General features: G+C 50.9%; 3 protein-coding genes across 13 annotated transcripts in view; all 3 read left to right on the top strand.

The window, feature by feature from the left end:
* PFDN5 (prefoldin subunit 5) overlaps positions 1-25,007 on the top strand; it is an 82,904-nt gene that overhangs the window by 12,829 nt on the left and 45,068 nt on the right. Inside the window, exon 1 of one of the 11 annotated variants that reach the window (XM_050749079.1) lies at positions 3,168-3,171. The exons of 9 other annotated variants lie outside the window; for them this stretch is intronic. The gene's annotated coding sequence lies outside the window, so the exon portion shown is untranslated. Of the gene's footprint in view, positions 1-3,167; positions 3,172-14,413; positions 14,418-25,007 lie in introns of those variants that run through there. One more of the 11 variants, XM_050749087.1, reaches the window with a different exon arrangement.
* On the top strand, positions 8,398-9,448 carry LOC126931182 (sperm mitochondrial-associated cysteine-rich protein). Its single transcript, XM_050749073.1, has one exon. The coding sequence runs from the start codon at positions 8,606-8,608 to the stop codon at positions 9,122-9,124; it is 519 nt and encodes a 172-aa protein (XP_050605030.1). The 5' UTR covers positions 8,398-8,605; the 3' UTR covers positions 9,125-9,448.
* Positions 19,421-21,663, top strand: MFSD5 (major facilitator superfamily domain containing 5). The gene is made up of 2 exons (XM_050748939.1): positions 19,421-19,523; positions 20,074-21,663. Exon 2 carries the CDS (start codon positions 20,091-20,093, stop codon positions 21,441-21,443), a length of 1,353 nt encoding a protein of 450 aa, XP_050604896.1. The 5' UTR covers positions 19,421-19,523; positions 20,074-20,090; the 3' UTR covers positions 21,444-21,663.

Genomic DNA, 25,007 nt, shown 5'->3' on the forward strand with positions numbered 1-25,007 from the left:
TGGATCCCAAACATTCCCATGGGGACTGGAGTTGGGAGGGAGAAAGAGGAGGAGGGGAGGATCTGAGCTAGGCTGGTAGGCTGGACAGACGTAGCCAAAGTACTTTCCCCAGCAACGCTCGCAGGGTGGCCAGGACCCGGGACACAGACTTCTGGGTCACGTCACATTTTCCGTACTGGAATTACTTGGCTCTCTCCTTGCTCCCCTCTGGGGGCCAGGTGTCCTCCCTCCTGGGAAAGGCTGCTTTTGGTAGCCAAAGTCAGGTGAAGGAGAGGGGGAAAGAAGAGGCATGCTGTGGCTATCTCAGGAGAATGCGAGACGGCAATGGGGGTGCAGACAAGCCCTCCCTTTCACTCCAGGGATAGGAAGAGCTGGGAATAGGTACTCCAGGGTCCCGTCCCCAGGTGGCCTAGCAGCTGTTGACTTTGCTTGGTTACCCTGGGAGCAGCTCTCAGCAGTGTGGGAGAGGCGGGTGTCAGGGAGTTGGACCCAGGCGTCCAGGCTGGGGTGGGATGGCGCCCCGCCTGTGTGGCAGGGATCCTGCCAAGAGGCTGCAAAGTTAACCCCTCCTGCCCTGCCCTAGTGGTGGCTGGCGGGAGGAGGGCGGGCCCGGTTGTGGTTTGGGAATGTGGCCCTAATTTTCCCCTCCCCCTTCCAGCACATCTGTACTTGGTTTACAGTGAATGAGCCTCCTGTCCTCATGAACCAGGCGAGGGCACCACTCCCTCCCTGGCCGGGCATTCTGACACAGAACCAGGCACCACCCGTGACACTCTCCTCTCCCTGCTGAGTTATCATCTCGCTGAACTCTTCCCTTCTCCTCCTGTGGAGGGGCTTCGGGTTGGTCCCAAAGATCAACAGCTGGAGCTCTGACACAGTGCATCTAGGTAGCATATGGGGCCAGGGAAGCTTAAATCGGGGGACAAAACACTTGGGGTAGCCTCTGAAGACAGAGGGAGTCAGAATTCCAACTGTCTCTGCCCTCCCTTTGTCTTGGTTTGTCTGTCTGTCTGCCTGGGTCTTTGTCTCTGGTGGGCGTTTGTCTATCCATCCGTCTTGGTAACTGTAGCTCCTCCCTTCTGGCGGCCTCCTCGTCCCCAGCCGACGACAGCAGCCAAGCAGCGATGCCCAGGAAGACCCGCCCTATGCTGGCCCCTCCCCTTGGGATTGCCACTGCCTCCACCCCCAGCCCCTCTACCGCCCCTCCCCAGGACCCAGTGACTGGGGTCTGTTCACTGCAGCAGTTTGGAAGTCAAACCAAGCAGCAGCAGCAGATTGGGGGACAGGGAAGAAGGGCATTGTGAGGGCTTCAGATTCTTCTCCCCAGCTTGCAACAGAGCCAGCTTTCTGTCCAGAGATTCCAGGAGGAGGCTTGGGAAGAGGGCTACCCACTCTGGAAACTGGTGGAGGGGGCTCCCCTCATTCCTCTTTCCCTTGGGTCATCCCTATTTCTAGGCTTTGCTCGGTTTGTGGCTGCTCCACTCTGTCACCCTGGCAACTTGGAGAAATGATATCTTGGGGGCCCTAAGACCAGGCTTTGCTTGCTCCCCTCATCCCAGAGCAAAGACCAAAAGGAGAGATTATGAGGAGAGGAAAAGGATGCAGATATCTGTCCCACCTGTCCTGAAAGTCATGGGGAAATGACCTGTTCAGTGTCCTGATGCTGGAGGGGGTGGACAGTGGTGAGGATGAAAATTGCCCCACCCTAATTTTCACCCTCACCCCCTCCCAACCCTCCAGCATCAGGACACTGAATAGGTAATTTCCCCATGCCCAAATCTGGTGGTGTGGGGGATGTCCTATGCCATACTCAGAGGTGTCTGGCAGATGTCTATGGGGGGTGGTGGGGGAGCTGTGTTGCAACCCCCAAGGACATCATTAAGGCATGGAAGTGCTCTCAGGGCTTGGAGACCAGGGCACCCAGGGAGAGCGTGATGAAAACATGTTTTGTACAACATGTGTCCTCTCTTTTCCCTTCTTCCTCTCCTCTCCCACCTCCTCCCCCTAGGCAGGCTCTGTGCCAGTGCTGATGCCAGCCCTGCCTCTGGTGCTTGCTCCACTCCATCCCTTGTACCAGGCCTGTTCTGCTGCTTGCCAGCTCGTTGACTCTCCTGGTGAGTGAGTTTGTGTGTAGAAGGTCCTTACCAGCCCCAGTGCTGCCCAGAACCCCACATAGAATAAGGACTTAATTTTGAAGCTCAGGATTTTAGGATTAACCTAAACAGCTCTGGGAATTTCTTCCCTGAACAGGCACCATGCATTAATTCAACAAATCTTTATTAGGCATCCACTATGTGATAAGCACTGTGCTAGGTTCTGGGAATACCCAGGTATGGTCCCTGGCAGGTTCACAGTCTGATGGAGTCAGATGTTAACCAAATAATCCACAAAACTGCAACTGGAATAATCAGTGTGGAGAGGCATGAGGTACCATGAGAATGGAGCAGAGGAGCATTCCCCCCCTGCCAAGATCAGGAAAGTCTTCGGAGAAAAAATGAGGGGAGATTAGAGAGAAGGAAGGGCAGCGAAATATATGTGCTGCTCAAGAGTATGTACAAAGGCCCTGGAATTGAGGTCCTGGCCCTCAGCCAGTTGCTCCCCCAAAAAGAAGAGGGTCTTTTCATTCCTGTGACCTGCTTGGATTTCAATATGCCATAAGGGAGGGATGGTAAGCACCTCCTCGTGGTCATAGCAGGACGCTGAGATACCAGAATGCATTCATTTCCTCCAGAAAGGGAAACAGACACAGAGAGGGAAGACGACTCACAGGCTGAGACTTGAGATTATACTACGGAAAACAAGGCCCCATGCTGGCAAATCCTCCAGAGTGAGGGATTCCTGCATTTGCCCAGCTGGAGCCTCACCAGACAGAAAGCCTTCTCCTCTGAGCCTGCTTTACCATGCCCCAGCCCCCCCTCCCCGATCCAGCCCTGACCTGTCCCACTCCCTGGAGCTAGCATGTCTGCCTCCACAGTTGCCTGGAGTATGTGTGAGGTGAGTGCTGCAGGTGTCTGCCAGCCACTGTGTGGGTGGATGTAGCTGTCTGTTTTGCACAGAATCTCCATCCAGGGGATACGGGGTTCTCTCTCCTCTGTCCACTGGAGAGCTTCCAATTCCTCCTACCCAGACACCAAAGTTTCAAGTTTCTTCCTTTCTGAAAAGGAATTGGGGGCCCTTTGAAAGAGGGAGCAGGCTTCTTTGTGGCTGTGCCTCCTCTAGAGCCAGCAAAGAGGTCATGGAACCAATGGGGTTAAATCCCAGCCCTGCTCTGACCCACTTTCCTCCCTGTGCCCACATCCCCTGGGGCCAGGGTGTTGGGTGGGGCCAGCCTGGCACCCCCACACCCACACCTGGGACTTCCCCTGGATGGAAACTCCCAGAACCCAGGCATCCTGCTTCCCCTGCCAACTCCCACCAACTGCCTGGGTTCTATTCAGCTTCAGTTAGATCTCCCTGTCTGCCAGCCTTTGACCAAACTACATCTCTGCACCAGCCCACCCTTTGATGTCTGGCTGCCCCTTCTGGTGGACTCCTTTGAAGAAAAGATGTGGAGCTGGGGGAGGGGGTTGTGGAGAAGCCATCTTTTATTGAGCACCTACTATGTGCCAGGTATTGTGCTAGACATGTACATTATCTCATTTAATCCACAAGTCAGGGAAGTCCAGAGAGCCAGCAATTATCATCCCCACTTAACAGAGCAGGGAGTAAGAACTGGAGAGGTTAAGTGACTTGCTCAATATCACACAGCTAGGAACTGGCAGAGCTAAGATGGGAACCCAAATCTTGGTGGTCGTGAGCTCTCTTCACTATAGCAGCGTTCCTCCACTTCCCCTGCAGTTGCCCACTTCTCTATGGGATGAGAGACTTAAGAAATTCAGTTTAATCCAATTCAGCAAACATTGAGTATCTGTTATGTGCCAGGTACTGACAGGTACCAGAAATAAAGAGATCACTGTCCTCGAGGTCTGGTGGGAAAGACGAGCATTTGGAAGTCCTCTAATGTCAGCATAATGACCTGAACAAGGTGGCATGGAGCTGAGAAACAAGTGGTACTTTTATTTCCTCCTTCTGTACAGAGCATATAAATACATTATAAACAGTATACAGAATAAATGGAATAAAGTCAATACCTACTTCATTGCCATCCAGGTCAAAAAATTGAGTATTTCCTATACTTTTAGAAATTCCCCATGCATCCTTTTCACAATTCCCTCAGTCCCCTAAAAAGAAACCACCATCCTGACGTTTGTAATAATCGTAAACACAGAAATTACTTGTTTTTCTGTATAGTTTTAGCACCTGTGTATGCCTTCATGAACAATACTGCTCAACTTTGCCTGTTTTTGAACTTTCTATAAATGGAATGATACTCTATTACTTTTTGCTTCCTACTTATTTTGTTCAACTTGTGAGATATATCCAAGTTGTTACACATAGCTGTCTTCCTATTATTGCATAGTACTCATTGCATGGATATGCCACAAGTTATTTTTTTCATTCTACTGTTGGTGAATGTTTGAGTTGTTTTCAGTTTGGACTGTTATAAACAATGTAGCCATGAACATTATTATTACTTTTTTTTTGAGAGGCAGTCTCGCTCTGTCGCCCAGGCTGGAGTGCAGTGGCACCATCTCAGCTTACCACAAGCTCTGCCTCCTGGGTTCACGCCATTCTCCTGTCTCAGCCTCCCAAGTAGCTGGGACTACAGGCGCCCGCCACCACGCCCGGCTAGTTTTTTGTATTTTTAGTAGATACGGGGTTTCACCGCATTAGCCAGGATGGTCTTGATCTCCCCGCCTCAGCCTCCCAAAGTGCTGGGATTACAGGTGCGAGCCACTGCGCCCAGCTGCCATGAACATTCTTGTACATGTTTCCCAGTCACAGATGCAGGAGTTTTTCTAGGATATAGAATTAAGAGTCAAACTGTATATACAGGTTCAATTTTATTAGATAGCACCAAATTGATTTCCAAAGTGGCTGTATCAATTATACAAGAAACATTCCTTTTTTTTTCCTTTTTTCTTTTTTTTCTTTCTTTTTTTTTTTGAGACGGAGTCTTACTCTGTCGCCAGGGCTGGAGTGCAGTGGTGCGATCTCAGCTCACTGCAACCACCGCCTCCCAGTTTCAAGCGATTCTTCTGCCTCAGCCTCCCAAGCAGCTGGGATTACAGGTGCCCACCACTACGCCCAGCTTTTTTTTGTATTTTTAGTAGAGATGGGGTTTCACCATGTTGGCCAGACTGGTCTTGAACTCCTGACCTCGTGATTTGCCCACCTTGGCCTCCCAAAGTGCTGGGATTACAGGCATGAACCACCGTGCCCAGCCTTTTTTCTTTTAATTATTTGTGAGACAGAGTCTCGCTCTTGTCGCCCAGGCTGGAGTGTAATGGTGCCATCTCGGCTCACTGCAACCTCTGCCTCCTGGGTTCAAGTGATTCGGCCTCAGCCTCCTGAGTAGCTAGGATTACAGGTGCCCACCACCACACCCAGCTAATTTTTGTATTTTTAGTAGAGACGGGGGTTTCACCATGTTGGCCAGGCTAGTCTTGAACTCCTGACCTCGGGTGATCTAACCATAACCGCCTTGGCCTCCCAAAGTGCTGGGATTACAGGCGTGAGCCACCACACCCGGCCAGGAAGCAGAACATTCTTTATTTATTTATTTATTTTTGAGACAGAGTCTCACTCTTGTGGCCCAGGCTAGAGTGCAGTGGTGCAATCTCAGCTCACTGCAACCTCCTCCTCCCGAATTCAGGTGATTCTCCTGCCTCAGCCTCCTGAGTAACTGGGATTACAGGCACCCACCACCACACCTGGCAAATTTGTTTTTGTACTTTTAGTAGAGATGGGTTTTGCCATGTTGGCCAGGCTGGTCTCGAACTCCTGACCTCAGGTGATCCGCCCACCTCAGCCTACCAAAGCACTGGGATTACAGGCATAAGCCACCACCCCCGGCCGAAGCAGAACATTCTAACCAGGAGCAGGCATAGGGCCAAGAAGACCCACACAATTTCTTGCCTAAAATCCTCAGAGGTTTTTCTATTTATCTTATTTTTTAAAATTATTTATTTATTTATTTTCGAGACAGAGTCTCACTTTCTCACCCAGGCAGGAATGCAGAGGTCCAAACACAGCTCACTGCAGCCTTGACCTCCCAGACTCAAGTGATCCTTCTGCTTCAGTCCCCCAAGTAGCCAGGACTACAAGCGTGCACCCTCACGCCCAACTAATTTTTTGTATTTTTTTTGTAGAGACGGGGATTTTGCCATGTTGTCCAGGCTGGTTTTGAACTTCTGAGCTCAACGTATCTGTTCACCTTAGCCTCCCAAAGCACTAGGATTACAGGCGTGAGCCACCATGCCGGCTTTTATTTTCAGTTTTAATTTTATTATTTTTTGAGACAGGGTCTTGCTCTGTGCTCCCGGCTGGAGCGCAGTGATGTGATCTTGGCTCACTGCAGCCTCTGCCTCTTGCCTCAGCCTGCCGAGTAGCTGGGATTACAGGCTCATGCCACCAAGGTGGATAATTTTTTAAATTTTTTGTAGAGAATGTGGTCTCACTATATTGCCCACGCTAGTCTTGAGCTTCTGGGTTCAGGCGATCTTCCCCTAGGCCTCCCAAAGTGCTGAGATTACAGGCAGGAGCCACCTCGCCCAGCTGTTTTTCCCTTTTTACTTGGAATAAGATCCAAGTCCCTGCCATGGCTCACAAGACCCTGCGTGGTAGGACCTCTGCCTTACTCTCTGACCTGTGCCACTATGACTCTCCTCTTTGCTCCTGGCACTTGCCATCCCCACTCTCTGGAATGTTCTTCCACTAGATATTTCCATGGCGTGCTCTCTCACTTCTTTCAGGTCTTTGCCTCAGTGACGCCTTCCCTAACCACCGAATTTTAGATTGCCACCTCCAGCCTTCCTTATTTCTTTCTCAGCTTTATTTTTCTCCACAACCCAGCCACTCGGGTTCCATTCAGCCTCGGTCCGGGTCCGCTCTGCCTCCTCTGCCAGGTTTTGATAGACTGCATCTCCCCCAAAGCCCTTAAGGGTGGTCATACCTGATTGGGGGCTGGTCTAACTGTCACTTCTGATAGAGTCACTTTTTATCACATCACCCTGGGATAAGAATAGCCTTTCTCAGGCCGGGCGCGGTGGCTCAAGCCTGTAATCCCAGCACTTTGGGAGGCCGAGACGGGCGGATCACGAGGTCAGGAGATCGAGACCATCCTGGCTGACACGGTGAAACCCCGTCTCTACTAAAAAATACAAAAACTTAGCCGGGCGAGGTGGCGGGCGCCTGTAGTCCCAGCTACTCGGGAGGCTGAGGCAGGAGAATGGCGTAAACCCGGGAGGCGGAGCTTGCAGTGAGCTGAGATCTGGCCACTGCACTCCAGCCTGGGCGACAGAGCGAGACTCCGTCTCAAAAAAAAAAAAAAAAAAAAAAAAAAAAGAATAGCCTTTCTCATGCTCTGAAATAAGCTTAGTTATATGTTTACCTGTTTGCTTTTTGTCCCCACCCAACTCCACCCCTCACTTTTATGGGAACTCCGTAAGAGAAGAAACTTAGCATTCTTGTCCATTACCAAGGCCAGTGCCTGATGCATACTAGGTCTCAAATAATAGTTGACCAGGCTGGTTGTCAGTCTCCCAGAGAAAGCTGGGCACCCCCTACACTCACATCTGGGACTTGGTCTCCCTGGAAGTTCCTAGAACCCAGGCATCCCACCTCCTCTGCCAGCTCCCAACTACATCCCAGACTCCGTCTCTTAGAGCCCTCCTGTGGCCACTGCTATTGCCTGCTGCTGCTTCCCTGTCCCTTATGGGAGCTGTTTGGGGGCCCTGAAACAGCAGCTCTGGAGGTTGGTGTTGGAGAGACTCAGGCATCAGGATCCTAGAGCTCAATAAATTTTTTTTTGTTTTTTTGTTTTTTTGGGGTCTTTTGAGACCAAGTTTCACTCTTGTTGCCTAGGCTGGAGTGCAACGGCGTGATCTCAGCTCACCACAACCTCCACCTCCTGGGTTCAAGTGATTCTCCTGCCTCAGCCTCCCGAGTAGCTGGGATTACAGGCATGTGCCACCACGCCCGGCCAATTTTGTAGTTTTAGTAGAGACGGGGTTTCTCCATGTTGGTCAGGCTGATCTCGATCTCCTGACCTCGGGTGACCTGCCCACCTTAGCCTCCCAAAGTGCTGGGATTACAAACATGAACCACCATGCCTGGCCAAGAAATGCTTTTCGATTGAGTAAAAGAGAAGACTTCAGAGATGACAGGGCCTCGCCAGGTGAAGAAGGGAGCAGGGGTACTCAGAGCAGAAGGACCAGTGTGAACAAAGGACTGGAGGCCTGGGAGTACACGTCATATTTGAAGAACGTGTTCTGATCTGGTGCTGTTGGAGGATTTTCAAGGGAGGGGGGTTGTAGGAGAACTTTGCCGGCCTGGAAGGGGAGGGCTGGAAGAGGAGGGCTGGATGTGGAGGGCTGAGCTCCCTGCAGGATCAGCAAGGCTCAGCATGTCTTAGGTTTAATCCTCCCCTCAACCGTCCGCCCCTCCTACTCCAACCCTGTCCTCCCCTTCACCCAGCCCCCAGCCTGACCACAACTGCAGCTGAATGGACTTCTCTCTGGGCCTACGCTTGGGGCCTCGGAATAAGAAGCCTGCCCACCAAGAGCCTCCTGCCCGCTCCAGGCATGGTCCACCTGCTGCCTCTCCTTGTCTCTCCTGTCCCCCCTCTGCCTGTGCCTTCCCCTGCCCTGGCTGTCCCCCACCCCCCTGTTCCTGCACGGCCTGTCCCTCTAGTGCAACTCCCTGCCCAACTTGTCCTAGCCTCCTGGGCCCATCCTGCACCTGCTCTTGCCCCCGCTGCCCTGCCTGTCCTCCCTTGACTTGTCCCCATAACTCCTGTGTCTCATGCTCCGGTCCACCCTTGACCTGCTGCCACCCCTCACCCTGCCCGGTTTACCCTTGCTCCGTGAGCCGAGCTGCCTGTTTGAGCTCCCGTCCAGGCTGCAGTGACAACTGTAGCTGTGGCCGAGGGGCTGCCTGGGGGCCTCCAGGCTCCCTTGGCTGCTGTAGCTGCTGCTTCAGGGGACAACAACGCAGTTCTCAGGGGCGCTGTCTGATAATTTAGGTGGACTGTTGCCCACCAGGAGACTGCCAGTCTCCTGGAGCACTTCCGCACTGCTGCCCTAGCAAGGAGGCAGAAGCTGGGTGGAGTGGGAGAAGGATCAGCTGGACCCCTCCCTCAAGCGGGTAGAGGCAGCTGGCTTCCCCCAGTCCTGGGGAGGTGGCAGTGGGACTCTGCTTTGAAGTTAGTTTCTGGGTGTGCTCCTGCTGGTTCCAGAACCTCCTCCTCTGCAACCTCTGGAATGGAAAGTGTTCTTCTCAGGGCCTCCCCCACGGCCCCTGAAGGTGAGCAAGTTCGTCATTTCTTCCCCTCCACTGAGCCTCCATTGGAGTCTCCTCTGCAGTTCACATGAATAAATGGACTCTTCCTCTAGAGGAGCTGGAGGATCCTGGTCCAGAGGCCACTTCTTCTCCCTCTGACCTACACCCAAGATTGACCCAAGAGTCTCTGAATCCCTGGCCTCTCACCTTGAGTCAGGCAGAAAGGGTCAGTGGCTTTTGGACCAGAAGAAGAGGCTGAGTGGAAGATATTTGGTTCCTCCCTCCACTTGGAAATCCTTGGCATCCTTTGTGGTCTTTTGTTTCTAGCCAGGAACCCTCTGCCTGGATGTCTTGTCTTTCAAATCTCTGAGAGTTCACTCAGCCTCATGACCTCAATCTTGCAGCAGTGATCCCATCTGTGACATACAGGCTCATCTGGCGTGGGGATGAGGGAAGCTGGGAACCCTTGACTCAGGCTCCTAAGGATGGCATCCACACATAGCTATCTGTAAGTCTCCTGTCCCCAGGGGTGGGACTGGGAGATGAGACAAGCCACCCAGAGATAGCTGAGAGCCAGGCTCGGTGGGTCATGCCTGTAATCCCAGCACTTTGGGAGGCTGAGGCGAGTGGATCACCTGAGGTCAGGAATTCGAGACCAGCCTGACCAACATAGTGAAACCCCATCTCTACTAAAAATACAACACAATTAGCTGGGCATGGTGGCGCGCATCTGTAATTCCAGCTACTAGGGAGGCTGAGGCAGGAAAATCGCTTGAGCCCGGGAGGCGGAGGTTGCAGTGAGCCAAGACCACGCCATTGCACTCCAGCTTGGGCAACAAGAGTGAAACTTTGTCTCAAAAAAAAAAAAAAAAAAAAAAAAAAGAGAGAGATAGCTGGAAGTGGAAGTGGGAGACTCTGGTACCTGCCTGGGACGAGCTCCTAGGCTGAGAGCCCCTCAGCACCGCTCCATGTCCCTCCAGTTTTCTGGCTCCTGCACTAATCTGTTTCAAGCTTCTTTTTCTTAGCTGCCTTCTCTAGGACTCCTTTCGTTCTTGTCTTTCTAGCTGTTTATTTTTCCTTCTGTCTTTCTACTTCACTGTCTCCATTTCTGTTTCCTCCTCACTCTCTGTCACTGGGACATTTTGCCTTCACCTAATTGTATCACTACATCTGTTTTCCCCACTCTCTATCCCTCTATTGCTCTATCTAATTTGAAATCAATTTAACATATGTCTTCAGCACTCTAGGAAAGGTTAAAAAAATTAGCATATGTGTTTTTCTTCCCCCTTGTCTGTCTCAATCCTTGTCTTCATGCTTATTTTCTTCCTTGGTCTTTCCTTTTCCCTCATATCTCTCTGCTTTTCTGTCCTGTTCTGCTTCTGGGTGCATTTCATTCTTTTTGTTTTTTGTTGTTCGTTTTTTGTTGTTGTTTGTTTGTTTTTTGAGACAGGGCTGGCTCTATCACCTAGGCTGGAATGCAGTGGTGCAATCAGAACTCATTGCAGTTTCTAACTCCCAGGCTCAAGTGATCCATCTCAGCCTCCCAAGTAGCTGGGACTACAGGCATGCACCACCACTCCTGGACAATTCTTTAAAATTATTTTGGAGACAGGTTCTCACTATGTTGCCCAGGCTGGTCTCAAACCCCTGGCCTCAAGCAAACCTCCCACCTCAGCCTCCCAAAGTGGTAGGACCACAGGTGTGAGCCACTGCACCTGGCCACATTTCATTCTTGATCCCTTCTATTTCTATTTCCCTTTCTTTGTCTCTCTTTATGTCTTCTCTATCTAGCTGCTTTTTCACTTCCTATCTCTCTTTCTGTCTCCCCATATCTGGTTTGCTCTTGTACTGCCCCATCCCCCCATCTCCCTACCTCCCTGGGTCCTACACAACAGAGCACACCATGCCTGTCTCATGTCTTTGTCATTGCTGCCCAAGGGCCAGAGCACTGAGCTCTCCACCAGTGTCTGTCATGGACACACAGTCCATGCCTTGGAGTGAGCCAGGGGTAGACATGTCTACCAGAATAGCCCTTCCTTTCCCCACTCACTATCCAGGCCATTCATTCCTGCTCAGCTTTAAGCCCAAGCCTCTTTTCTTTCTTTTTTGTCTTTCTTTTTTAATGATACTTCTCCCAAATTCTTATTCTGGAAGTTGGCAATTAAAAAATAAAAAGAAATGGCTGGGTGCAATGGCTCATGCCTATAATCCCAGCACTTTGGGAAACTGAGGTGGGTGGATCACTTGAGGTCAGGAGTTCGAGACCAGCCTGGCCAACATGGTGAAACCCCATCTCTATTAAGAATACACAAATTAGGCCGGGCGCGGTGGCTCAAGCCTGTAATCCCAGCACTTTGGGAGGCTGAGGCGGGTGGATCACGAGGTCAGGAGATCGAGACTATCCTGGCTAACATGGTGAAACCCCGTCTCTACTAAAAATATAAAAAACTAGCCGGGTGTGGTGGCGGGCGCCTGTAGTCTCAGCTACTTGGGAGGCTGAGGCGGGAGAATGGCGTGAACCCGGGAGGCGGAGCTTGCAGTGAGCCGAGATCACGCCACTGCACTCCAGCCTGGGAGACACAGCGAGACTCCGTCTCAGAAAAAAAAAAAAAAAAAAAAAGAATACACAAATTAGTGGGGCGTTGTGGCATGTGGCTGTAATTCCAGCTACTTGGGAGGCTGAGGCAGGAGAATCACTTGAACCCAGGAGGCAGAAGCTGCAGTGAGCTATCACGCCACTGCACTCCAGCCTGAGCAACAGAGTGAGACTCCGTATCAAGAAAAAAAAAAGAATTAAGCAAAAGAATTAAGCAGTTATTAGCCGGACGTGGTGGCAGGCACCTGTGGTCCCAGCTACTTGGGAGGCTGAGGCAGGAGAATGGCGTGAACCCAGGAGGCGGAGCTTGCAGTGAGCTGAGATCATGCCACTGCACTCCAGCCTGGGTGAGAGCGAGACTCCGTTTCAAAAAAAAAAAAAAAAAAAAGAATTAAGCACTTATGCTGCCTGCATGTATAAACTATATTTCAGGATAGCCAAATAGCTCTAATTGGTGAAGACAACTTCTTATTTACAGAATACTTCCAGCTAATGTGGAAGGAATATGGAATTAGAAAAATCACCATTTTGTAACTCCTAATGAAGTAACCGATCAAAGCAAGACTCACCTAATGGATGAAACCAAAGATGATGGGTGATGGAGAACTTTACAATGGAAATTGAGCTGCCACAACCTAACCCCACGGATGAATCTTAGCTTCACTAAAAGTGACACAACCAGGCACTGTGTACCTCCTGATGTGACATAATCTGAAGCACTCACCACCACCTATGAAGGAATCTTGCCAAAGAAACAAACAAACAAACAAAATTGAACATAAACCTAATCAAACCTCTAGTGCTGACTTCCATTTAACAGGAAATACAGGGAATGAAGGAACAAATAAAATGACACAATAAGGAAGTAGGTAGGCCGGGCGCGGTGGCTCAAGCCTGTAATCCCAGCACTTTGGGAGGCCGAGACGGGCGGATCACGAGGTCAGGAGATCGAGACCATCCTGGCTAACACAGTGAAACCCCGTCTCTACTAAAAAATACAAAAAACTAGCCGGGCGAGGTGGCGGGCGCCTGTAGTCCCAGCTACTCGGGAGGCTGAGGCAGGAGAATGGCGTAGACCCGGGAGGCGGAGCTTGCAGTGAGCTGAGATCCGGCCACTGCACTCCAGCCTGGGCGACAGAGCGAGACTCCGTCTCCAAAAAAAAAAAAAAAAAAAAAAGGAAGTAGGTAAACGCCCCTAGAATGTGTGACATTCTAAAGGAAATCTGACCCCATTTCTTCAACTAGTGAATGGCTGGGCAAAAAAAATGAGAAGGGACTTAAGAAGACAACCATTACATGGAACACAAGGACCTTGTTTGGTTCCTAATTTGGACAACTCAACTGTAAAGACAGTTGGGGACATGTAATTATGGACTGGGTATTTATGATAACAAGGAAGCAGTGCTAATTTTGTTAGATATAAAAATGGCTCTTGGGTTATAGAAGAGAAGGTTGTTATTTCCTAGAGATGTATGCTGAAGTATGGAGTGAAGTGACCTATTTAATTTTAAATATTTCAGCAGAGAAAAAAGGACAGAAAGGGGCTGGGCGTGGTGGCTCACATCTGTAATCCCAGCACTTTGAGAGGCCGATGCAAGAGGATCACAAGGTCAGGAGATCGAGACCAGCCTGGCCAACATGGTGAAATCCCGTCTCTACTAAAAATACAAAAATTAGCTGGGCGTGGAGGTGCACGCCTGTAATCTCAGCTACTTAGGAGGCTAAGGCAAAAGAATCGCTTGAACCCGGGAGGCGGAGGTTGCAGTGAGCCGAGATCGCACTATTGCACTCCAGCCTGGACAACAGGGTGAGACTGTCTCCAAAAAAAAAAAAAAAAAAAAAAAGAATATGTAAGTTCTGGCCTGGTTCGGTGGCTCACACCTATAATCCCAACACTTTGGGAGTCCGAGGTGGGTGGATCACCTGAGTACAGGAGATTGAGACCAGCCTGGCCAACATGGTAAAACCCCATCTCTACAAAAATTACAAAAAATTAGCCAGGTGTGGTGGCAGGCGCCTGTAATCCCAGCTACTCGGGAGGCTGAGGTAGGAAAATCACTTGAACCTGGGAGGTGGAGGTTGCAGTGAGCTGAGATCGCACCATTGCACTCCAGCCTGGGTGACACAGCAAGACTCTGTCTCAAAAAAAAAAAAAATATGGAAGTTCATAGAACTATGCTCTCTACCTTTGTGTATGTTTGAACATTTCCATAATAAAAGAGTTTTAAATGATGTTCCTCTGGTAAGCATGGTTTCCAGTAACTCCCAGAGCATCCTTCCCACTTGCTCTGAAAGCCAGGACTTACCCTTTGGCTCCCCATGCACAGATCCCAGCCCTTTCTCCCCTCCACCCAGGCCACCCTTTATCCCCTGTAGTTCTCTGCTAGCACAGTCCCCACATTTAGGACCTTTCCCAGCTGTGCTTCACAGGTCTGAGGGGCCAGAGAGACCTTAAGGAGTATACATATTTTGAATAGGTCCTACCATAAACAAAAATAAACCAAAATAATATAATATTGCTTTTGGTCCCTATTAGGTGCTTCTGAGCAAAATACAATGCAATAATGGTAGAAAACTGGCCTCCATCCTGTGAAATAGAAGGCAAGGGATGTAAGGTCATCCTGTCTCATCCACTGCCTTCATCCAGGATGATCTGCACCCCAAAGGAAATACCACTAAGAATTCAGAGACTCAGGCCGGGTGCAGTGGCTCACACCTGTAATCCTGGCAATTTGGGACACCAAGGCGGGAGGATCACAAGGTCAGGAGATCAAGACCATCCTGGCTAACACAGTGAAACCCCGTCTCTACTAAAATACAAAAATTAGCCAGGCGTGGTGGCATGCGCCTGTAGTCTCAGCTACTCGGGAGGCTGAGGCAGGAGAATCGCTTGAACCTGGGAGGCGGAGGTTGCAATGAGTTGAGATCGCATCATTGCACTCCAGCCTGGGCAACAGAGCAAGACTCCGTCTCAAGAAAAAGAATTCAGAGACTCACTGTCATGAGTTCAAGAGGCTGAAGCCCAGGACTGGGATGGAGGGCACTTACTGAGTAACCCTGGGAAAATCATGATTTTTTTTTCTTTTTCTTTTTTTTTTTTTTTTTTTTTGTTGTTGTTGTTTTTGAGACAGAGTTTCGCTTTTGTTGCCCAGGCTGGAGTGCAATGGCGCGATCTCAGCTCACCACAACCTCTGCCTCCCAGGTTCAAGCGATTCTCCTGCCTCAGTCTCCCGAGTAGCTGGGACCACAGGCATGCGCCATCATGCCCAGCTAATTTTGTATTTTTAGTAGAGATGGGGTTTCTCCGTGTTAGTCAGGCTGATCTTGAACTCCCGACCTCAGGTGATCCACCCACATGGGCCTCCCAAAGTGCTGGGATTACAGGCATAAGCCACCGCACATGGCTTTTTCCTTTTTTAAAGACAGGGCTTGTTCTGTCACCCAGGCTGGAGTGCAGCGATACCATCAGAGCTCACTGCAGTCTCCAACTCCTGGGCTCAAGCAATCCTCCTGCCTAAGCCTCAGGAACAGCTGGGGTTACAGGCACCCACCACCATGCCCAGACAGGAGTTTCCCTAGTTGCCCAGGCTGGCCTCAAACTCCTGGCCTCAAGAGATCCTCCCACCTCAACTTCTTAAAGTGCTAGGATTACAGGTATGAGCCACCAAGCCTGGCAGAAAGCATGATTTTTTGAATTTTTATTTATTTATTTATTTATTTTTGAGACAGAGTCTCACTCTGTTGCCCAAGTTGGAGTGCAGTTGTGCAATCTTGGCTCACTGCAACCTCCACCTCCAGAGTTCAAATGATTCTCCTGCTTCAGCCACCTGAGTAGCTGGGATTATAGGCATGCACCACCAGGACCCAGCTATTTTTTTTGTATTTTTCGTAGGATGGGGTTTCGTCATGTTGGCCCGGCTGGTCTTAAACTCCTGGCTTCAAGAGATCCGCCCACCTTGGCCTCCCAAAGTGCTGGGATTACAGGCGCAAGCCACCACGCCCGGTCGGAAATCACGATTTTCTGTCTTAGTGTTTCTAGATGAAAGCATGGGGCCGGGCACGGTGGCTCAAGCCTGTAATCCCAGCACTTTGGGAGGCCGAGACGGGCGGATCACGAGGTCAGGAGATCGAGACCATCCTGGCTAACATGGTGAAACCCCGTCTCTACTAAAAAGTGCAAAAAACTAGCCGGGCGAGGTGGCGGGCGCCTGTAGTCCCAGCTACTCGGGAGGCTGAGGCAGGAGAATGGCGTAAACCCGGGAGGCGGAGCTTGCAGTGAGCTGAGATCCGGCCACTGCACCCCAGCCTGGGCGACAGAGCGAGACTCCGTGTCAAAAAAAAAAAAAAAAAAAAAAAAAAAAAAAAGCATGGGAACCATCACCCCTTTCTACTCTTCACTAGTTTGCCAGCTAGGGATGAAAGCGCTTTGGAACTTGTAGGATATAAACCAGCTGTTTTATCATAAGAAAGTATTTCTCAGGCTGGACGTGGTGGCTCACACCTGTAATCCCAGCACTTTGGGAGGCCAAGGTGGGTGGATCCCTTGAGTCCAGAAGTTCAAGACTGTTTTGGAACAGGGTCTCATTCTGCTGCCCAGGGTGTAGTGCAGTGGCGTGATCTCGGCTCACCACAACCTCTACCTCCCGAGTTCAAGCCATTCTCCTGCCTCAGCCTCCCGAGTAGCTGGGACTACAGGCACCCGTCACCACGCCCAGCTAATTTTTTGTATTTTTTTTTTAGTAAAGACAGCATTTCACCGTGTTAGCCAGGATGGTCTTGATCTCCTGACCTCGTGATCCACCCGCCTCGGCCTCCCAAAGTGCTGGGATTACAGGCATGAGCCACCGCGCCCGGCCTGGACTAAACCTTCTTAAAACTCCTTAGGTACATCATAACTGATACGTGTTAACAGTTAATATGGGCCAGTACTTTCGATATTAATTTACATAAGTTACTCATTTAGTCATAGAATATTTATGAAATATTTATGATTAATACATATCAATGACTGTTTTAAGTATTGGGAATACAGGTGAACAAAACAGATAAAAATCTGTAGGGAGAAGAGATAGTAAATATTTACTTATTTATTTACTTAGAGACAAAGTCTTGCTCTGTCACCCAGGCTGGAGTGCAGTGGTGCAATCTTGGCTCACTGCAACCTCCGCCTCCTCTCATCCCTCAGCCTCCTGAGTAGGTGGGATTACAAGCGCGCACCACCAGGCCCATCTAATCTTTTTGTTTGTTTGTTTGAGACAGAGTCTTGCTCTGTTGCCCTGGGCTGGAGTGCAGTGGTGCAATCTCAGCTTACCGAAACCTCTGCCTCCCAGGTTCAAGCGATTCTCCTGCTTCAGCCTCCCAAGTCGCTGGGATTACAGGTGCACACCACCACACCCAGCAAATTTTTTTGTATTTTTAGTAGAGATGGGGTTTCATCATGTTGGCCAGACTGATCTTGAACTCCTGACCTCATGATCCGCCCCCCTTGGCCTCTCAAAGTGCTGGAATTACAGGTGTGAGCCACCGCACCCAGCAAATTTTTGTATTTTTAGTAGAGATGGGGTTTCACCATGTTGGCCAGGCTGGTCTTAAATTCCTGGCCTCAAGTGATTCACCCATCTTGGCCTCTCAAAGTGCTGAGATTACAGGTGTGAGCCACCACACCTGGCCGAGATAGTAAATAAATAAACAAGGAAAATACATAGTGTACTGTGGAGTAAAAGCAGCAGAGAGAATAGAGAATTGAAAGGAAAATAGGTAGATTGGCCGGGCGCGGTGGCTCAAGCCTGTAATCCCAGCACTTTGGGAGGCCGAGGCGGGCGGATCACAAGGTCAGGAGATCGAGACCACAGTGAAACCCCGTCTCTACTAAAAAAAAAAAAATACAAAAAATTAGCTGGGCGCGGTGGCGGGCGCCTGTAGTCCTAGCTACTCAGGAGGCTGAGGCAGGAGAATGGCGTGAACCCAGGAGGCGGAGCTTGCAGTGAGCCGAGATCGCGCCACTGCACTCCAGCCTGGGCAACAGCGTGAGACTCCATCTCAAAAAAAAAAAAAAAAGAAAATAGGTAGATTACTGTGCTGGAGGTGGTGTTGTTGCTATTTTAAACAGAAGGGCCACGGAAGGCCTCTCTGATCAGGTGACATTTTTTAAAAATTTGTTTTATTTTATGTTTTTTTGTGAGACAGAGTCTCGCTCTGTCACCCAGGCTGGAGTGCAGTGTCGTGAACTTGGCTCACGGCAACATTTGCCTCCCCGGTTCAAGCGATTCTCCTGCTTCAGCCTCCTGAGTAGGTGGGATTACAGGTTTCCACCACCATGCCTGGCTAATTTTTCTATTTTTTTAGTAGAGACAGGGTTTCACCATATTGGCCAGGCTGATCTTGAACTCCTGACCTCAAGTGATCGACCTGCCTCGGCCTCCTAAACTGCTGGGATTACAGGTATGAGCCACCAGGCCCAGCCAAGATCAGGTGACATTTGAACAGAGAACTGGAGGAGGTGATGGGGGAACCACGTGGATATCTTGGAGAAGAATTGTACAGGGAACAGTGTGCAAAGGCCCTGGTGGTAACCAATATAGATGGAGTAGGAGGGAGAGTAGCAGGGGATGAAGTCAGAGGAGTGGCAGAAGGTCAGAGGACTGAGGGTCTTGTAGACCATTATAAAGATTTCGGCTTTTACCCTTAGTGAGATGGGAAGTCATTGGAAGCTCTTGAGGAGATAATACGGAAGCTGTAGAGAGGTTAAATAGCTTTTCCAAGGTAAAACAGCTTGAGTGGCAGAAGGTAGGGAGTTAAGCGCCAAGGCTGAAGTTCTTAACCCTATGCTGCATTTGGGCATTGCTCTCCTGTGACTTCAAAGAAACTGGGACACTGGGAAGTCATGCGGCTTGCCTAAGGCCACACAGCTGGTAAGTGACAGGGGCGGGATTGCGCCTTAATCTGTCTGCAGCCCGACTCCAAGTTCTTTACACCACACCGCCTCCCTCAGGTGTCTGGACCATACTGGCTTCTCTTGCATGGAGGTCACTGAAGTGGGAGAGGAGGCAAACCGAGGAGACCGTCTCGGCTTCGGGCGGCGGTGCTGTTCCTTAGGAAGCTCCAGCCCTTGGCTCTACCGGACTGCGGGCATCTTTCCCGAGCAAGGCACGGAAGAAAAGAAAATTGGCCTTTATTTCGGGGTGGCCCAGCAGGCATCCAAGAGCCAGAGGAGCAGGTGTCACGGGAGAGCGGCGAGCAAGGCCAGGCCAGGAGGAGCAACCGCAGCCGCCCACGGTCGCCCCTTCCTGACCCACCCCAGGTGTCCCGAGTTCCGCGCCCGGCTAGGGGAAGGAGGGCGGACGGGGCGGGGTTTTGGCGCCGCGCCCCCGTCACGTGACGAAGCCATCATGGCGGCGGCCAGAGGCCTGCCCGGCTCCCGGAAGCAGGCTGTGAGGGGCGGGAGCGCTGCTGGAACCCGAGCTGGAGCCGCAGCCACAGCGGGGAGGGTGGCCGGGCGGCCTGGAGCCGGACGTGTCCGGGGTGTCCCCGCAGACCGGGACAGCAGGTGAGACGGAGTCTGGGCGAGGTGCAAGCGGATGTGGCATCGCTGGGCAGGGGCTAGAGGGCGCAGTGGGGCGCCAGTGACCTGGAGGAGTGGGCATCTGAGATGCACACGCATGACCCTGAAACAACTCGAGAGGCCTGCGCGGGTGGGAGGGATGCCCGGGACAGAGGATGAGACACTGAGGGCAAAAAGGGGCTCCCCAGCGAGGATGGGAGGTAATAGAAGGACGTGTGCGGGAGGTGCTGTGGGAAAGGGCAGTAGAATTTGGGGGACCGGGATTATTGGAAGGGACTCCCTCTTTACAGGCAAGGATGGGGTGAGTGCTCAGTCCTCTCCCCTGTCCTCTTACCCCTCCCTGCCCCACAGTGTCCTAGGAGACAGCTCTGGCGGGGCCACTCCTCCCACCCACCCAACTGGTCCCTCCGGTCTGAGATCTTGGGGAGTGGAGTTGACGGGGTTGGGTGGAGCTGCCTTCTGCTTAAGACAGTCGGCCCCTTGACCGTGCTGCCCGAAGGATGGATATGACTCTGACCCCCACCTCTCTTCCCAGGTCGTCGGGGGCCCACCATGCTGGTGACTGCCTACCTTGCTTTTGTAGGCCTCCTGGCCTCCTGCCTGGGGCTGGAACTGTCAAGGTGCCGGGCTAAGCCCCCTGGAAGGGCCTGCAGCAATCCCTCCTTCCTTCGGTTTCAACTGGACTTCTATCAAGTCTACTTCCTGGCCCTGGCAGCTGACTGGCTCCAGGCCCCCTACCTCTATAAACTCTACCAGCATTACTACTTCCTGGAAGGTCAAATTGCCATCCTGTATGTCTGTGGCCTTGCCTCTACAGTCCTCTTTGGCCTGGTGGCCTCCTCCCTTGTGGATTGGCTGGGTCGCAAGAATTCTTGTGTGCTCTTCTCTCTCACTTACTCACTATGCTGCTTAACCAAACTCTCTCAAGACTACTTTGTGCTGCTAGTGGGCCGAGCACTTGGTGGGCTGTCTACAGCCCTGCTCTTCTCAGCCTTCGAGGCCTGGTACATCCATGAGCACGTGGAACGGCATGACTTCCCTGCCGAGTGGATCCCAGCTACCTTTGCTCGAGCTGCCTTCTGGAACCATGTGCTGGCTGTAGTGGCAGGTGTGACAGCTGAGGCTGTAGCAAGCTGGATAGGGCTGGGGCCTGTAGCGCCCTTTGTGGCTGCCATCCCTCTCCTGGCTCTGGCAGGGGCCTTGGCCCTTCGAAACTGGGGGGAGAACTATGACCGGCAGCGTGCCTTCTCAAGGACCTGTGCTGGAGGCCTGCGCTGCCTCCTTTCGGACCGCCGCGTGCTGCTGTTGGGCACCATACAAGCTCTATTTGAGAGTGTCATCTTCATCTTTGTCTTCCTCTGGACACCTGTGCTGGACCCACATGGCGCCCCTCTGGGCATTGTCTTCTCCAGCTTCATGGCAGCCAGCCTGCTTGGCTCTTCCCTGTACCGTATTGCCACCTCCAAGAGGTACCACCTTCAGCCCATGCACCTGCTGTCCCTTGCTGTGCTCATCGTCGTCTTCTCTCTCTTCATGTTGACTTTCTCTACCAGTCCAGGCCAGGAGAGTCCAGTGGAGTCCTTCATAGCCTTTCTACTTATTGAGTTGGCTTGTGGACTATACTTTCCCAGCATGAGCTTCCTACGGAGAAAGGTGATCCCTGAGACAGAGCAGGCTGGTGTACTCAACTGGTTCCGGGTACCTCTGCACTTACTGGCTTGCCTAGGGCTCCTTGTCCTCCATGACAGTGATAGAAAAACAGGTACTCGGAACATGTTCAGCATTTGCTCTGCTGTCATGGTGATGGCTCTGCTGGCGGTGGTGGGACTCTTCACCGTGGTAAGGCATGATGCTGAGCTGCGGGTACCCTCACCTACTGAGGAGCCCTATGCCCCTGAGCTGTAACCCCATGCCAGGACAGGATAGCTGGGACAGACTCTTGAATTCCAGCTATCCAGGATTGTACAGATCTCTCTGTGACTGACTTTGTGACTCTGTCCTGTGGTTTCTCCTGCCACTGCTTTGTGTTTGGGAGGACATGATGGGGGTGATGGACTGGAAAGAAGGTGCCAAAAGTTCCCTCTGTGTTACTCCCATTTAGAAAATAAACACTTTTAAATGATCATTGATTTGATTTACTCATCCTTACCTGTAGCCTTCTCAGTAGTTTCTGGCGAGTGGGCAGCTAGAGGTTTTTTGTTTTTTGTTTTTTCATTTTTTTATTTTTTGAGACGGAGTCTTGCTCTGTCGCCCAAGCTGGAGTGCAATGGTGCGATCTTGGCTCACTGCAACCTCCGCCTCCCAGGTTCAAGTGATTCTCCTGCTTCAGCCTCCCAAGTAGCTGGGATTACATGTGCCTGCTACCATGCCCAGCTAATTTTTTTTTTTTTTAGTAGAGATGGGGTTTCACCGTGTTTACCAGGCTGATCTTGAACTCCTGATTTCAGGTGATCCACCCACCTCGGCATCCCAAAATGTTGGGATTACAGGCGTGAACCACCACGCCAGGCCCAGCTAGAGGTTTTGAGGTGGGATTATCAGCAAAAGTTTTCTATTTCTAACCTCTCCAAGGCTGTCTCCAGTTCAGACTGAGAACTATGGAACTGTTCTCAGCAGAGCTGTGTGGGAAGGGCCTGAGGCTCCTAGGTCCTCCACATGCCTCTGTTGCTGGACAGGCACTGCCCCCAGTTGTCAAGCAGAACCCTTGCTTACATCCAGGGTAAGATGATCTCTGTAGCACATGGGGTAGATGCCCAGTATGCCAGGCCACTGAGCAAAGATTCCAGGGGCTTGGGCTACTGCTGTGACCACCTCTTCGGCAAAGCCAGGGCCCTTCCTACCAAAGTAAGCTTGCAGCTCAGCACAGGCCTGCTGCCTGCCTTTTGCCTCTGTGGCTATGAATGCACCATTTGTCCAGCATCATCAGGGTCTACCAGATCCTTTATCCCTGCATGAAACTGAAGTGAAAGGCTGCCAAGGGGAGAGAGTGGTGCATTGCTGAGGGACTAGGATATCTTGTCTATACCTGACTCTCCCCCACCCAGCCTGAATGAGGGTGAGGGAGCCATCAGGGCAGGAAACAGTACTAGTGAGCCAGTTCTGTGGGTCCCTCCCTGCCTCACCTCTGATTGTATCTGCCTTTCCTCCTCCCACCAAAACCTGGGCTTCTCAGGGGAAGCACAGCCAGCTTTAAGAAGGGTAGGAAGGGAAGGAGGGTAGGCTCAAGGATATGTCCTGGAATGTGCTTGGGATGGGCATGGGGGACACCTATCCCTTCTGGAAAGGGGTTGATGACCTTTCCTTGGGTCCCAGACTACTTCTCAGACAGAAAGATGCAGGATGTTCCAAGAACTGCAGGTCCCAACCTGTGTGGAAAGATAGCATCAGCAGGTGCTGGTGGAATGCAGGGTGGAAGGGCTTCTGCAGAGTGAGGCCAAGGGGAGGAATGGGTGGTGGTCTCAGTTCGCTTCTCAGACCAGAAAAAAACATGTTGCCCCACCCAAGCTTCAGGGAATAGAGGTTGAGATTAAGTAAGAAAAAACGTATCAGCCAGGTGTGGTGACTTACACCTGTAATCCCAGCACTTTGGGAGACCAAGGCAGGCAGGAGTTTGAGCCCAGGAGTTTGAGACCAGCCTGGGCAACGTGGCAAAACCCCATCTCTACAAAAAATAGACAAATTGGTTGTGCATAGTGGCATGTGCCCATAGTCTGAGCTACTTGGGAGGCTGAGGTGGGAGGATCAATTGAACCTGGGAGATCGAGGCTGCCGTGAGTGATGATTGAGCCATGCCACTGCACTCCAGCCTGGGCAACAGAGTGAGACTCTGTCTCAACAAACAAAAAAAAGAAAGGGTATCTTTTCTACTACACGCCTACTCCTGCCACTCATCATCTCAAGACTAAAGACAGAGTCTTGCAATAACTCCACTTCCTCTTTCTGCCCTGTTGGGCTAGACCTGGATATACTTTATAGTTAGTTATTTGTAGACATTGCGTCTCTTTCTATCATGCTATGATCTTGAGGGGACGAGGTAACAGTCTTACTACCTTTATCTCCTGCATATATACACACAAGTGGATGCTTTCCTCATGGCTGTGCTCAGTACATATCCGGAGAGGAGACAGGCTAGCTCACACCTGGCTTTTCAGGAGACACTTGATAATTTGTTGTTTTGGATGACAATAATTATCATTATTATTGTTTTTTGTTTTATTTTGTTTTTGAGACAGGGTCTTGCTCTGTCGCCTAGGCCAGAGTGTAATGGCAGGATCACGGCTTACTACAGCCTCGACCTCTTGGGCTCAAGCGATCTTCCCACCTTAGCCTCCCGAATAGTAGGGACTACAGGCAGCACCACCACACCTAGCTAATTTTTAAAATTTTTGTGTAGAGACAAAGGTCTCACTATGTTGCCCAGGCTCATCTGAAACTTCTGGGTTCAAGCCATCCTCCCTTCTCAGGCTCCCAAAGTGCTAGGATTACAGGTGTGAGCCACCACACCTGGCCTGACGGTAATTATTTAGGGGCCCTCACCTTCCTAAGTGATATGGAAACAGAGGGCTAGGGGAGATTAATGAGATTCCTTTAGCTTTGTCCCTGCTGAGCTTGCTTCAAAGGGGCTGGTGGCAAATAGAGTGGAGAGGGTTCTTTCCTGTCAGACTCACAGCGTGTTAGGAGCTGGAAGGCATCTTAGAGATTATCCATTTGGCCTTAAACATTTTTTATTGAGCACCTACTATGCCATGTGTTTTACTGCTAGGTACCGGTGATATATTTATTTATTTATTTATTTTTTATTTTTTTGAGATGGAGTCTCGCTCTGTTGCCAGGCTGGAGTGCAGTGGCATGATCTTGGCTCCCATGTTCAAGTGATTCTCCTGCCTCAGCCTCCTGAGTAGCTGGGACTACAGGCATGCCCCACCACACCCAGCTAATTTTTGTATTTTTAGTAGAGACCAGATTTCACCATGTTGGCCAGAATGGTCTCAATCTCTTGACTTCATGATCCACCCACTTCAGCCTCCCAAGGTGCTGGGATTACAGAGATTACACTCGTGAGCCACCGCGCCTGGACTTATTTATTTATTTACCCAAGAGGAAAATCCACTTAAAGAAAGCAAATAACTTGCCTAAGGGCATGTAGTAAGTGAGTGATGAAACTAAGACTAAACCTTGCCTCAGGTTGCCAACCCAGTGCCCCCTCTATGACACATGCTGCCTCTGTCCCATGGGCCTTCACTTACCTGTCTTTTAGCCTCCATCCCTGCTTCCCCATCTGAAGCTCTGTCCCTGGAGAACAGCAAGAGAGTAGGAGCATTTGGCTATCTGATCCACTTAGGGGTATCTGTCCAGATTATTCAAATGAGGGATTGGTTCACCAGGTGCATATTCCCTGCAAAATGCTGCTCATGATGCTCCACCAAGAGGCCCCATAAGGGAAGTGATTAAAAATGTGGATCTGAGGCT

The sequence above is a fragment of the Macaca thibetana genome, chromosome 11, assembly GCF_024542745.1.
Source record: "Macaca thibetana thibetana isolate TM-01 chromosome 11, ASM2454274v1, whole genome shotgun sequence".
Lineage (NCBI taxonomy): Eukaryota > Metazoa > Chordata > Mammalia > Primates > Cercopithecidae > Macaca > Macaca thibetana.

What these genes read in the sequence shown, in the direction of transcription:
- LOC126931182 (XM_050749073.1), top strand. Translation starts at nt 8,606, where the DNA reads ATGGACTTCTCTCTGGGCCTACGCTTGGGGCCTCGGAATAAGAAGCCT.
- MFSD5 (XM_050748939.1), top strand. Translation starts at nt 20,091, where the DNA reads ATGCTGGTGACTGCCTACCTTGCTTTTGTAGGCCTCCTGGCCTCCTGC.